We start from the raw sequence: 14127 nt of genomic DNA on the forward strand, positions 1-14127 counted from the left end.
GTTATGAACTTATATTAAAAACCACATCTAGAGTCCATATGAGTATTCAATAGGTCTCGTTTATCTTAGTATTATTCCATTTGTCGTAATCTTTAAATGTTTTGTCTCTATATGATTTTTAGATTGGTTTCATGAATTTGTCGAAATGGTTCTTGCAAAGTGGTAAAGGGGCATGGAGCTGGAGAGTTCGCAAGACATCTTGGATAGCATTAGGCTGCCAGTTGAGGTCTTATGATTCAATTTCGACTTGGGTGTCCTTTCATAAATAGGTTGAAGGTTGTCTATGTGTGTGATTGGTGTTGTCATGTATTAGGCATGGGGAGTTCAATGCAGTCATACCTTACATGAAGGATAAGATAGTAAACGATCTTTCGGAAGACATAAGGTAGTAATCATATAATTTGATTTTTGCCTAATATGGTCTTCAAATGCTTGATCGATGTCATTACTAGTCAATATGATGTGTTTAACTATTTTGATTGCCTATTTGTATTATTAATATTTTGTTTCACATTCAAATAAGATGTAAAGAGATGTTTCACAATTCAAATTATCTTTTACCAACATGAGGAATAAAATAAGATGTAAAGAGATTATTACAAGATAATTATATTACAAACAACTTTAGTGATAGTATAAGAGTAAAAAGAAAATATAAAAAATAAAAAATTTATTATTTTTTCCTAATTTGCACAACTAGTAAACAACAAACTTTATTACTCCCAATAAAATGATCTCGAAAAACAACAATTACTATTAAAATTAAATAAAACACGTGCACACTAATCTTGAACATTAATACATAAAATGACTATGACATCAAATTACAACGCACACAAAAATAGTAAAATTTAAAATCATTTTTGAAACTCCAGAACAGTGAAGTAATGATCGATATTGAAGTTTGCCTTTAAACTATGGAAACCAGCGTCCGGTACTCTGTCATGACGTATATATCTGCTTCAAGAATAGCTCGACTCCTACTGTTGTCGTTCATGCGTTTGCGCTCCTAGTGAAATTGCATTGTAACAATTCTTCAGAATTCGCTTGCATTCCTCATCAGTACATGTCACTAATATCCACCGGTACATGCAAATTATTAATAATGTACGTTAGTAACATGTACATTACTGAAAAATAATTACTTCTCTTGAATTTTTTCATTTTATAGTGTCTGTAAAATTAGTCATTTATCTTGTATATAGACTTTAACATTATCGCACAAACAAGGATTAATTTTTATATTTTTTCTCAAGTGAAAAAATGATGTTTTTTTTTTAATTTCCTATACTATAAATCATTACACTTTATACGTCATGGCAAATCAATTTTTTTTTTACTGTGGTTAAATAAAATTAATGCAAAAATTCATGGTTTAATGATTTAATCTATGCCCAAATACTTTGTCATAATTTTTAGCTATAGTTAATATTTTAACATCATATACAAAACAACTAATAATCGTTGTGCAATAATGAATAATTAATATTTCCTACAACGAAAAGTCATATTTCATCTAATGATCGTTATATATATCTTACATTAAAGTAAAAACATAAAAAGAATTCATAATTTACAAGTGGTACTAAAACAACGAATTATTATTAAATAATAATAATAATAATAATAATAATAATAATAATAATAATAATAAGTCAATTAATAACTGCATATATATACATGCTTGCACATACAATGCTCATATTCCCAGCATGACAACGTGAGTTTCCATTAGATGCATGCAATTATTTCACTTAATTATATTAATTTATTCTGGCTATTATTTGTAATTATTGGTTTTCCATAGAGAATTATTCTTTGGTTATTTCAGTAGCATTCTTAAAATTAATTTAAGGCCAAATACCAGAAAAAAGTTTTATTAGAATGCTTAAAGTTGAGATCTAGATGAAAGTACCTTCATAAATATAGCATCACATGGTGGAATATTGGACTTGAGCAGGTCGCCGCCAACATGTTCAATACCTGCATCTCATCCTAGGAAAACTCAATTATTTTACTTTTCATAATAGTCGTAAAATTTTTTATTTAAATCAGGTTTGATCGAATCAAAATTAATTATAAAGCAAGTATGATACACTTTTTATATGATTGATCATTATTTTTTAACTATACATCAATTACATTACAAATATATTATATTTACCATATAATTAGATTCGATAATCTGAGTTATAATTTCCTATCATACGATCAATTGGAAGTTGGAACTTCACATAGTTAATATATCTCTTACCAGGAATCTTGGGTGCTTTTTCAACAACCTCCGGCAAATCAAAATTGACAGTATCTTTTTTAATACTATATGATTTTTGCTCATGATCATCCTCAAACAATCCCCTGACTTCCCACCCACATCGACCTGTGTCTCCACCCCCTCGAACACATGGTAGCCATCCAGAAACGCTTTCATGAACAGCGCAGATACACCGGACATGGCTTTCTGCCGACATTCTTGCCGTAGTAACTGTAAGCTAGCTCGCCGTGAACTTTCACGAATGGCTCAGATGACGGGTCCAGCACGGCCTCGTGCGCTCGTGGCCATGCCAGTAGGGTGCGTAGGACAGGCCGTTCTTATCAGCTGCTAGGGCTTTTCCCACCTCCTTCAATGAATATCTTTTGATCCATGTGTGAAATAAGCATGCATACGTCAAGTGCTATATATGTATATATGTATGTGTGTGTGTGTATGCCTGCATGTATGTGAGACTGTGTATCGACAGATATACAGTGAAAACCAAAATAAGCAGATATGATCTCACAGAAATGCATATATCGTACCTTCTTTCTGAGCCATCTGCCCCAATGTGTTCATTGAACACTCCATAACTGGTAAGCAAGCGGAGAATGCGTTGGAGGTTCTCAGCATCACGAGCCAGGGCCAACCGCGATGGTAGATAGGATATCTCCGCCGGGGAGAGGGGGTTGTTGGATCCATCCTGCCGGATTGTGTCCAGCACCTTGAGCTGAATAACGGCTTTGAGAGACATGGGGACACTGACAAGGTTGACCAGCTCCATTATGGCTAGTATTGGGCTATTGATTTGGCTCCTCTCCATCTCAATTTACCACACACACTCACTGTGTGTTTCTTATCTTCTCTTAAAATGAATTGAGTAAATGGAGCTTGTTGATCTAATATATATAGCCACGTGCAGGCGAAGTATGGAAATGGGTTAACCAACTTTTATGCGAGTTGTATTATTGTTGTATTAGGAAATATTGCCCGTCCTCTAATTAAGGGTATAGTAAATCATTTAATTCTATTATTTTAATTTTTGGTAATTTTAATCTTTTTTCGCCTATAAAATCATGTGCCTACCTTTACATTAGGGCTTTCCCACTAGATGGGACCAAAATGATAAAAAAAATATCTCGTATCTTTTTTGCTGAATAGTCCAAAATTAACATTTTTTTGGAACAAATGTTACACGCACCTCAATAGTCCAAAATTAACATAGTTACATCGGGGAAGAAAACCGACCCAAATTATTTCGAAAACTATGTAAAATGACTGACATCAAATTATAGCACATAGAAATAGTACAAGATTTAAATCATTTTTGAAACTCTAGGACAGTGTAGAATTGATCGAGTAAGATTTTTGCCTTGAAATAACGGAAGCCCGCTGCAATGCCTAGCTCCCGATACTCCATTTCCGTCCTGTGTTTCCCCTTAGACCTATAAATCGTCATGACAAAGATGTCTCCTTCAAGAAGGGCTCGACTTCTATGGCTGTTGTCTGTGTGGTTGGGCAGCACCGGCTCGCAAGCAACGACTTTACCTCCCGGTGGAAGTGCATCGTGACAGTTCTTCAAGATATGCTTGCATTCGTCGTCTGTCCATGTTGTTAGTATCCACTGCTAAGTGCAAATAATGTCCATTTTAGCAACGTGCAATTGTTACCAATAACGAATTACAACAAAAACACATAATTATCTGTGTTATCATTGCTAAAACACATCAAAACATACGCATATGTCATAAATTCAAATAAAAATTTAAGTAATAGATAAAATTAAAATTGAGTAGCTCTCAATGAATCCACAATATTGAATTTTCTATAGCAATTCATGTCGTATGTTCTATTGCATCTGATATATATATATGTATATATTATATATTATGTGTATAAAAAAAATTAATAATTTAATCTTTATACACGTGAGTGACATGTACATGTAAAATGGAATATAAACTGAAATAAGAAATTCAAACTGCAAATAATCGAGGGGCAAAACCAGGAAAAAGTGAAAAGAGATTGGTCAAAGTTGAGAAATGGAATAACCTTCATGAAAATATCAACAGCGGATGGAATGGTCTTGAGCAGGTCACCACCAACATGCTCTACACCTGCGTCTCATCATCATAGCAAAACTCCAATTATTTCACCTTTACTCAGAATATCAGCAGTGCATCCTTTTTTCTATATATTTATACTAAATATTAAGAGAGAGCACTTCTTTAGTGTCTCTTCCAGCTATCTTCCAATAGTTATTTTTTTTTCTTTTTAATTTTTATTCATCGTTTTTTCTCATAATTTTTTTATGAATTTAATATTAATTTATAATTTTATATTATATTTTATTTTATTTTATTCTAAATTTTAGATAATAGAAATTTATAAATATTTTTATTTTAAATGATATTTATAAAAGTTGCACACATAGAGTGTGCCACAAATTAGTAGTCACTATATCTTATTATAATTGGAGAGCACCTCTTTGGTGTCTAAATTTTTTTTAGTCTGCAATTTTTTACTTTTTAATTTATTTCAGTATTTTTTTTTCATTTTTCTCAACTTCCAACTCTCTCTATCCCAACTTCTATATTTTTTTTTTCTTTCCCCACTTTCCTTTCAATAACTACTAACAACCTCTAGTATTTTAATATTTTTTATTTAACCAAAATATATATTTTATAAAAGTAATAAATTATTACTTATATTTTAAGTTAATTACCACTCATTTGGGTGTGTCACAAATACTAGTTATCTACATCTACACTCTATACCATATAAAAAAAAAAGTTTTTTTCTCTCACAAATGGCAATTACGACTTTGCAACACCAATTTTATTATTATGTCAATAATACCCCAAAATTATTTTTTTTTTGTTTGTTGCTTTCTTTCTTTCTTTTTCTTTTAAAAAAAAAATATGATGTGCCAGTTAGATATATATATATATATATTTATTCATAATATATTTTAAAATATAAAATCTTATTTATTATATGCATACAGAAATAGCGTGCCACGACGGCTAGCATATTAAGAGAGAGCACCTCTTTGGTGCCTCCATTATTTTTAGTCTGCTTTTTTTCTCTCTTATTTTTTTTCCACATACTACCTTTCACATTTTTACCACTATCTATAAGTAATAAAAATTATTTTTTAAATAGTTATTTAATTTTAGTTAATATTTTTTCTCATTCTCCTACTCAATATTCTCTTTCAAAGTTATTAATCATTTTTACATTATCATTTTTTCTATAATAAATTCTTTTATTAAATAATATAAATGTGCATATTCGATTAGTATTAATATAAACCACAAGACCCACATTTTTGTACTGGAAATTAAAGAGTATGACCCCATGAGACCCCCCACAGCTTTCCATATATAATTAATCATCAACAGATCACAACATAATCACTAATTAACACGTTTCATAAATTCCCAATAATTTATTTCTTACCAGGAATTTTGGGTGCTTTTTCAACAACCTCAGGTAGATCAAAGTTGACACCTTTTTTAATACTTGGATTCTTGCTCATGATCATCCTCAAGCAATCCCCTGCACTTCCCCCCACATCAACCAGTGTTCCCACTCCCTGGAACCCATCGTAGCTATTCAGAAACGCTTTCATGAACGGAACAGATACTCCAGACATGGCCTTCAGCATCAGCTCGTTCATCTCAGGCTTCTTTCCATAGTAACTGTAAGCACCCTCGCCATTAGCCTTCACGAACGGCTCGGAGGAGGGGTCCAGGACGGCCTCGTGCACCAGCGTCCACGCCCGCATCAGGGCATCTTGGTGGTGCTGGAGTACGTAAGCCCCGTACGATAGGCCGTTCTCATCTGTCGCCAGGGTCTTGCCCACCTCCGTCAATGAATATCTGTTCAAATTTGTGCATAATCAACATATATATCTATAAAACATTTTTTTTGTTAATAATCACTTTTTCAAATAAATCTCATTCAAACTACATTTTAACCATTGTGCCTAATAAACAACTTTTTATTTTTTTTGTTAAATTTAAGTATAATATTAATTTTGAAATTTAACTACGAATTGTATTAACATAATTAATTATGTAATTGTCGGACTAAATTGGACGGTAGTGTATATATGTGAAATATACAATATAAATTCATAAAAGAAATTGAACAGAATGAAAAGTTAGGGGAAATGTTGCCTGGCCAAAAGTGGAAAAGTTATTATAAGAAATATTGAAAAATAAAACATAACATTGTATTCTGTCCACTCAAATTGAGCATTATCTTATTTGAATGAAATTTAAAAAAAAACGAAAAAGAAAGAGTAAAAATCCAAAAACAAATATTTTTACTGAAAAGTGTTAATTCATATGGGATTTGGTCAAATATGAATCAATTATATAACAAGTGTAATACACTTCTCGTGTGATTAATGTATAATTTAAAAAAAAATAATCAATTGCATTGAAAGTGTATTATATTGCTCTCTGTGATTTGTTTAGTCCAATCAAACCTAATTTGGATTAAAGAAAATGGAAAAACTTCTATAAAAAAGAAGAACAATTTACGTATTTTTTAAAATACAACAATTTATTCATTTGCATTTTTTAAAATACTGCATTTTAAAAAGTACGGAAATGAAAATAATTATTTTTTTATATGAGATCATCATATGGGAATAAATTGCATTACACCCTAAAAAATCATTACACGATCGAGGATTTCTAGTGAAAATCACAGTTAGCAATTAGGCAGATGATTTCACACAAATGCAGATACCTTCTTTTTGTGGCATCTGCGTTGAGGTGTTCCTCAAACACTCCAAAGCTGGTAAGCAAGCGGAGTATGCGCTGGAGGTTCTCGGCATCGCCACCAGGGCCAACCGCGGCAGCAGATAGGATCTCGGCCGCGGAGAGGGGGTTGTTGGATCCACCCTGCCAAATCGCGTCCGCCACGTTGAGGCGGACGACGGCGTTGAGAGCCATCGGCACACTTATCATGTTGGCGAGCTCCATTATGGCTGTTGTCGGGCTGTTAGTTTGGCTGTTCTCCATCTCCACTGCTCCCACAATATTTTCCTCTGCTACTCAAGATCTGTTATCTGGTGAGGATTGATTGGATATATGTAGACAGGAGAAGGAGAAGGAGAAGTGGACCATTCGGTGCTGTCAGATTTTTGGAGATTAGATCTGTTTGTTTGTTAGGTTTATGTCCGTGTCGTGTACACTGCTGGAGCCAATAACTGACGGAAAAATGGGTGTCTGATATTAGTTTTCAGAGTCACGAGGGCTATTAGATGCAACTATAGGTTTCAACTTTCTCACACGTTGGAGATGAAATTCCAAAAATCTAGATATCAAGTGTAAAAGATGTGAAAATTTGGTTGCACCAATCGACAAACTGCATTTGATCCCAAAAAAAAAAAAAAGAGAGAACAATGATTGGATATACTTAGTAAGTGTGCACATTTTATGTATGCGCATAATTTTTATAAAATATTTAGAATAAAATATGTTTTTAAATTATATTATTTACTTTTTATAGAGTTAAAAGTAATTTAAAATATGTATAAGATAAAAATGAATGAAAAAAAAACGCCAAAAAATAGTTATGAAAAATCATGATGGGTGGAAAATATAAAAGCAATTATTTCATTTAAAAAAAAAACTAACATACCGGTTTAAAAAAAAAAATAACATACCAATAAATTGAAAACACCAATAGGGTGCTTTTCTAATTATATCTACATTATATAAAAAAGAAAACTCTATTTTCACACACAAACAATAGTTATTTACACTGTGATACCAATTTTTAAAATTTCGAAAAATATCCTTGTGTATTTTGAACTACCCCTACTCAAATTCTTCTCATCTATATGATTTATACAATCCATATATAATAATATGGAAAGTTCACTCACATTAATTTTTTTTGTGTCGATAATATCCCTAATATAATTTTATTTTAATTAATTAATTTATGATGTGTTGGTTTGTATATTTTATTTTTATTTATATATATATTAAAACATAAATAATTATTTATTATATACATACAAGAACAGCGTGCAATAACAGCTAGTATAATATAAATGCTAGTGAGTATAGCACATTCTACGTATATAAAATGCACTATAATTTTTGCGTAAAAGAGTATTTAAATATTAATAGTAAGTTAATAAACATATTTTAATTTATAAAAAAATATTGACAAACAAAGATAATAATTCATATTGAAGAAATAAAAAAATGCATAAGAAAAAAAAATAACTATCAAATTTAATTATGAAAAATCATGATAAATGAAGGAGTAAAAATAATTAATTATAATTCAAAATTTTAAAAATAAAAAACAGATCAAAATTAAGTGTGATATCAAAAAGATGCTTCCACTCAATAACAGAGTATAGATAAATATAAGAGAAATTTTAGTTCAAATGGTATCAACTAAACTTTACCGATTCACACTATATTTCTTATGTGATTGTTGTACAGTTCAAAAAAAGTGATTAATTATATGATAAATGTATTACAATTAGTTGTGTTCGACGAAACCCAATATGAGTTAGAATTTTTTGCTAATGTGGGACAATGAAAATGAGTAAATGGAGGCTTAAATGTAATATGTTGAAACTACAAGGAGTATGTAAAAAACTCAGATGTAGATTCAGAACTTGGTCTGGGCTGGTTGTACATCAAAAGAGAGAGATGGGTTGGGCCAGGTTAATTCTGGGCCTACAAACTTTGGGGTAAATGCTGAACAGATCTGGTAGCCGGGCTTGGCCCATTATATGCGCATCTGGGCTGTTGGAAGGCCCATTATATCATTTTTTTAGGATAAAAACTTTCACAAACACCGCCTAATTTTTGTGTTTCTAACGTAAAACTACCCAAAAACAACCAAATTTAAAATGTTATGTGTAGGTCCGGCCTTTATCAATTACATTTAAAAATCAATTCAATATATCAATAATTAAAATCGATAAATATATTGAAATGTGACGAAAAATCAATAGATTATTATAAAAATAGACATACACTTTTACATTGATGAAATTCAAAATTATGAATTCTCAAGTTTAGTGATGGAATAAGGTTTGGTTGGCAGTATGTCCCATTGACTGGGGAGAATAATATTAAGCAATGATGGGAAGGAATAAAAGGAACTTTCTCATACCTAATTCTATACGTCCAATGAATACTTTAATCTCTGCAATCCTTATAAGACTACAATCCAAATAATTAAATATAAAGTCTATATATCCACTAATCTCTTATACTAAATAACCCTTTTTTTTCGTATTACAAAATAAATAATTTAATATTATACTAATATAATTTTAGTATATCAAAAATTTAAAAATTTTATTAATAAAAATTACTGATAATATTTTCAACTAACGAATTTGAGTTCAAACATCAGTGCATTTTTTTGTACCAAAGCAACTTTGGAGAAAAATTATATATATATATGATATATATGGATAATAAAGTAAATAAAAATAAAAACTGTATTTTTTTGTCTTTTTTGCTTTATACTTCCACTTTTCTGTCCAAAACACAAAATTGAACTCAGCAGATGTTTCATATACATCGAGTTTTATTTCACCTCCATCTCTTAACCAAACACCAAATTATCTCTTATACTCCTACTTTTCACCTCAACCAAACACACTCTAAGGAAAACAATTGCATTTCCATCCTGTATTTCAAAAGTAAAATTGTCCGAAAATCTGTCAGATGACTAAAAGTAAATAATTTCGTAAGTTACTGGACCTAAATAAAAATAAATATAGTTATCGAACTAAAATTAAAATTAGACATACTTAGCGAACTAAAATAATACTTTTCTTTATTTTTAGTGACATTTTAAACACAAATTTTACATAAAATTTGCAGAAGCAATGAGAGCAGGATGGAAAGAACTTCCAAAACAAACCCTACTGTCAAAGATATATATTATTGAATTGGTAGGAATTAATTAATTAATCACAAGTAATTAATAATTAATATCTGGAAAGGCTGTGCACACAGCCTGTACCTGAAAGAAACCCTTCAATTACAGACTATATATATATATATAAATTACTAAGAGCAGTTTCAATTATTAAAAAAAAAACATATATAGTCCTAAAATCGATCAATTACAAAAACAAAAATCGGAAAAGAGATGAATCCCTCATTCACAGAAAGTGATTTGTCACTTTGCAAATATTAAACTAATCAAAGCTGTTTTTCTTTATGTAAACGGCCCATGTGGGTTGCTGGCCCCATCCATCATCATAACTATATTTATTTATATCACAATCCACAAACACTTTGCTCTTTTTTTTTTTTCCACCAAAATTACATTTTTACAATTCTATATAATTATATAATAATTATTGCTCTTTCTTATAAATTATAATTTTTTTACAACATTCCAACGGAAAAATGGTGCAAACCCCTTAAATTTTAACTCAAATCAGATTTGGCCGAACCAAACAGTCATATAGTATAATGTACTTTATATGTGGTTGGTCACTTATCTTGAACTGTATACCAATTACACTGAAATGAATATATTATACTTATAATATAATTGATTAAGGTTCGACCAAACACGATTTGAGTTAGAATTTTGATTAATGATGGGGTAAAAAGAGAGTGCAATTAGGAGGTAAAAGGAGCTCTTTGAGGAATGCCTTTTCTTCTTCTTGTAGAAGGAGGTGGAGGGGGTGTGGGTGGGTATATGTCTTGTTGTGAGCCTTCACGCACTTCCAATTCCTCTTCTCTTGATGATGTTGATGATGATGACATGTTATTCACTCTTCTTGATATCCCTTCACCTCTTTGCATTCCTACCTCATTCTTCGCATCTAAGAAAAAGCTCCCATCTCCATCCTTCTTTATTCCTACAAGCTGAATAATTCCCCCAAACCCCAAAGAAAGATTAACCAAAAAAAAAGAGAGAGAGAGAGAGAGAAAAAGAATGGCCCATGATAATGGTAATGGTGACGATGATGTATACATGACATAACTAAAAAGATGATGATCATGATAATGACCATTATTAATTGGTTATGTTATGTGATGTAAAGGATGCATGAAGATGGGTGATTAGTAATTAATTAATTACATGAGTTTTTTAAATATTTATTAGTCTGGCTTGTAACATGATCTGCAGTCATTCTTCATCAATGGGTTAATGTCACCATACATCAACTACATATATGGTGGGTTTACAAAGATGATCATGACTATTTTATATATTGTAGTGGTTTGTTACAACTTACAATGATGGTGATGCTGATGGAGATGGGCTTATACGTATATTTATGAATCATGATGTATATGTATGAACCAACAATGTAAAAAAGAATTAAAAACCCATGATGTTAAGAAGGTGGAAAAAGCACACACACACGTGTGTGTGTGTGTGTGTGTGTTTCTACAGAAAGAGAGAGGGAGAAATAATATTAAGGGACTGACCTTACATCCCAAAGAACAGAAACGAAAGGTGTCCAAAAGGCTTCTCCCACAGATTTCACAGATGTGAGAAACAGCCTTCCCACCCTTAGGCTGAGGCCTCTCATTCAAGAACAAAACCCTGGCGCTGTTTATTACATATGTCTGCACCCCACTTATGTCCAAAACCTTCTGAATCTCCGAAACCCTGACCACATCGTGATACGACGATCGCCTTATCTGCACACCGTACCCAACCAACATTGTTATTTTCACACATATCAAACCAAGTTCGACCAAATCAGCGTATAATTAGTTGAATTAAAATTTCCCCAACAAAAAAACCCATAAATCGTAACGCCTGTTTAAAGTTTCAACACAGAATATTCATGTGTCATGGGAGTTACTACTGCTCAATTACTGCATTATTAAACACTTCAGATATTCTGGTACTGTATGTTATAATTTTTTACCAAGAACAGGAGAGAGAGAGAGAGAGAAAAGGGTAACCTGAATTACTCGATGATCTTTGTGTTTGGATGTGCGGCAGTAGAAGCAGAAGGCGTCACCATTGCAGTCTAAGCAATACATATTGCATTCGCTCCGGGTGGAGGCGCCGTGGCTCCGGCAGACGCTGAAGAAGGTGGTGGTTAGGAGCTTCTCTAGCCATGGAGGAACCAGCATTGTGTTATCCTGCGTTTCAGAACTAATAATAATGTGTTTGGATGTTATAATTTATGTAAAACACACACTATGTAAAAATCTTAGAGAGAGGAGAGCGAATTAAAGTAATGGCCTAAGAACTATCAAATAAAATAGAGATAAATATTTACACACATATATATACGCATTACCCTTATGAAATTGGGATTCCTCAATGCTGATAGAAATTTGAAGAGAGAGAGAGAGAGAGAGAGGAAGCCTAACCTAAACAACCAAGAACTTTGAATCCCACAAGAAAACTACACCTAGGCTAAGGAGGTGGGGGGTGGACAAAAAGCCTAGATTTATGAAATGCTTGACAAGGAACGGCAAGGATGAAAAGGGTCGGCTCAAGGTTATGCTGAGACGTCGGATGTGAGTAGAGAGAGAGAAAAGGAGGTGGAAGGGTTTGGCGCTTACGCTACAATATTTGGGATCTTCCTTTCGTCTGTACGTAGGCATTAAGGGTCGCCCACTATACTATACTATACTACGCTAATCCGCCAAAGTAGTTCAATTTGACGCATACGGCGTCGTCGATGATCCCCCTCCGGTGCTTCTCTTACGTGGCGCGCGCTCGTTGGTTAATGGCTTGGTCCCCACAGTATGGAGTTGTAACGTTGTTGATGACGTGAGCAATGATTTTATCATCATTGACTATATTACCCTCGAGTTTTCCCAATTTTTACTTCGTACCTCCTTACAATGCAAAGTGCAAACAAGTAAAAACAATTGAGTATAAATGGACGAAAATAAGTAAAAATAAAAATAAAAATAAATTATTATTTTCTGTTATTAAAAAAAAAAAGATCAATATATACATTAATCAATGATGAAGAGATTACAATCGAAGAGCTAACATTATCTTGCTAATGAGTTTATATTTAGTTCTAACACTTTATTTCTAAAGTAATATAAATATATATATAGTCAAGAAGTTTTAACAAAACAAAATTTAATTAATTAGTTTGATTTATCATATATTGATGATAATTAACTATTAATTATTGATATTTGTTTATGAATGAGTATATATGTAATTGATATGTTAATTTAAGAAACAAAATTGGACTTTATATTTTAAGTTAGTTTATATATCTGTGTGTGTTGTCAATGTCATTTAAATTAAACCCAACGATATAATGATATAATATACTCATAATATATTCCTTTAATTCAATAGATAATAGATATAAACAATAATAAGTATAGTTATACATTTTAATATACATATTATGCGTATAAATCTTTCTAAATAAAATAAATAACGTAATTCTTTTTCTTTTAAGTTATACATCAATTCAAGTAATATATTGATATGACTAAAATTAGTAAGCAAATTACATCATTAATTTACATAAAATGAGATAAATATGAAATCAAACTCATGACCTCGAACTTGTTTATGGGATCTCAATCTTAATCTTAATCAATAATGTAATCTTAATCAATAATGAAATACAACAGCAATAACACATTAATCAATCGGTTATTCGCCAGAAACTTTGTGAGGCACATGTTCGGACAAAATATACAACAACTGTTTTCTGTCTTTGACGTTTTGTTGATGTAACAATTAGAGGATGAAATTCGGACGAGAGAAAAGCTGAAATTGGGGGAATGGCTTTGCGTGGATTCTTCACAAAAAGTATAATCTTTCCGTGATACAAGGAAAAAAACAAGGCTCCAAAAGCTGGAACTTTGTTCATAATTTATATGCCTTCAAATTCTACTCAC

At 31.6% G+C, this 14127-nt stretch overlaps 2 protein-coding genes and 1 pseudogene across 5 annotated transcripts; all 3 read right to left on the reverse strand.

Annotated features, from left to right (window-relative positions):
- Positions 1-910: 910 nt before the first annotated feature.
- LOC105179541 lies at positions 911-3302 on the reverse strand (annotated as a pseudogene).
- A 113-nt stretch (positions 3303-3415) lies between these two features.
- LOC105179510 (flavone 3'-O-methyltransferase 1) lies at positions 3416-7509 on the reverse strand. The gene is made up of 4 exons (XM_011103156.2): positions 7019-7509; positions 5717-6138; positions 4307-4371; positions 3416-3878 (listed from the first exon to the last, which is right to left on the reverse strand). The coding sequence occupies exons 1-4, from the start codon at positions 7291-7293 to the stop codon at positions 3576-3578; spliced, it is 1065 nt and encodes a 354-aa protein (XP_011101458.1). The 5' UTR covers positions 7294-7509; the 3' UTR covers positions 3416-3575.
- Positions 7510-10566: 3057 nt separating this feature from the next.
- On the reverse strand, positions 10567-12785 carry LOC105179511. 4 transcript variants are annotated; one of them, XM_011103160.2, is made up of 4 exons: positions 12616-12785; positions 12199-12394; positions 11713-11928; positions 10567-11142 (listed from the first exon to the last, which is right to left on the reverse strand). In XM_011103160.2, the coding sequence occupies exons 2-4, from the start codon at positions 12370-12372 to the stop codon at positions 10894-10896; spliced, it is 639 nt and encodes a 212-aa protein (XP_011101462.1). In that variant the 5' UTR covers positions 12373-12394; positions 12616-12785; the 3' UTR covers positions 10567-10893. The 4 variants fall into 4 exon arrangements, with proteins under 4 accessions (XP_011101462.1, XP_011101461.1, XP_011101463.1 ...); XM_011103159.2 differs by having other exon boundaries at positions 12543-12785; XM_011103161.2 differs by having other exon boundaries at positions 12199-12381; positions 12616-12784.
- Positions 12786-14127: the final 1342 nt, after the last annotated feature.

Source organism: Sesamum indicum, unplaced genomic scaffold, assembly GCF_000512975.1.
Source record: "Sesamum indicum cultivar Zhongzhi No. 13 unplaced genomic scaffold, S_indicum_v1.0 scaffold00165, whole genome shotgun sequence".
Taxonomy (NCBI): Eukaryota; Viridiplantae; Streptophyta; class Magnoliopsida; order Lamiales; family Pedaliaceae; genus Sesamum; species Sesamum indicum.

Excerpts from the sequence above, each read along its gene's own strand:
- LOC105179511 (XM_011103160.2), bottom strand. The coding sequence starts at position 12,372 with ATGCTGGTTCCTCCATGGCTAGAGAAGCTCCTAACCACCACCTTCTTC. Across the intron at positions 11,929-12,198 it reads AAGATCATCGAGTAATTCAG|ATAAGGCGATCGTCGTATCA; the intron begins GTTACCCTTTTC and ends TACGGTGTGCAG. Across the intron at positions 11,143-11,712 it reads TCTGTTCTTTGGGATGTAAG|CTTGTAGGAATAAAGAAGGA; the intron begins GTCAGTCCCTTA and ends GGAATTATTCAG.
- LOC105179510 (XM_011103156.2), bottom strand. The coding sequence starts at position 7,293 with ATGGAGAACAGCCAAACTAACAGCCCGACAACAGCCATAATGGAGCTC. Across the intron at positions 4,372-5,716 it reads AAAAGCACCCAAAATTCCTG|GTGTAGAGCATGTTGGTGGT; the intron begins GTAAGAAATAAA and ends GATGAGACGCAG. Across the intron at positions 3,879-4,306 it reads CTGTTGATATTTTCATGAAG|TGGATACTAACAACATGGAC; the intron begins GTTATTCCATTT and ends TGCACTTAGCAG.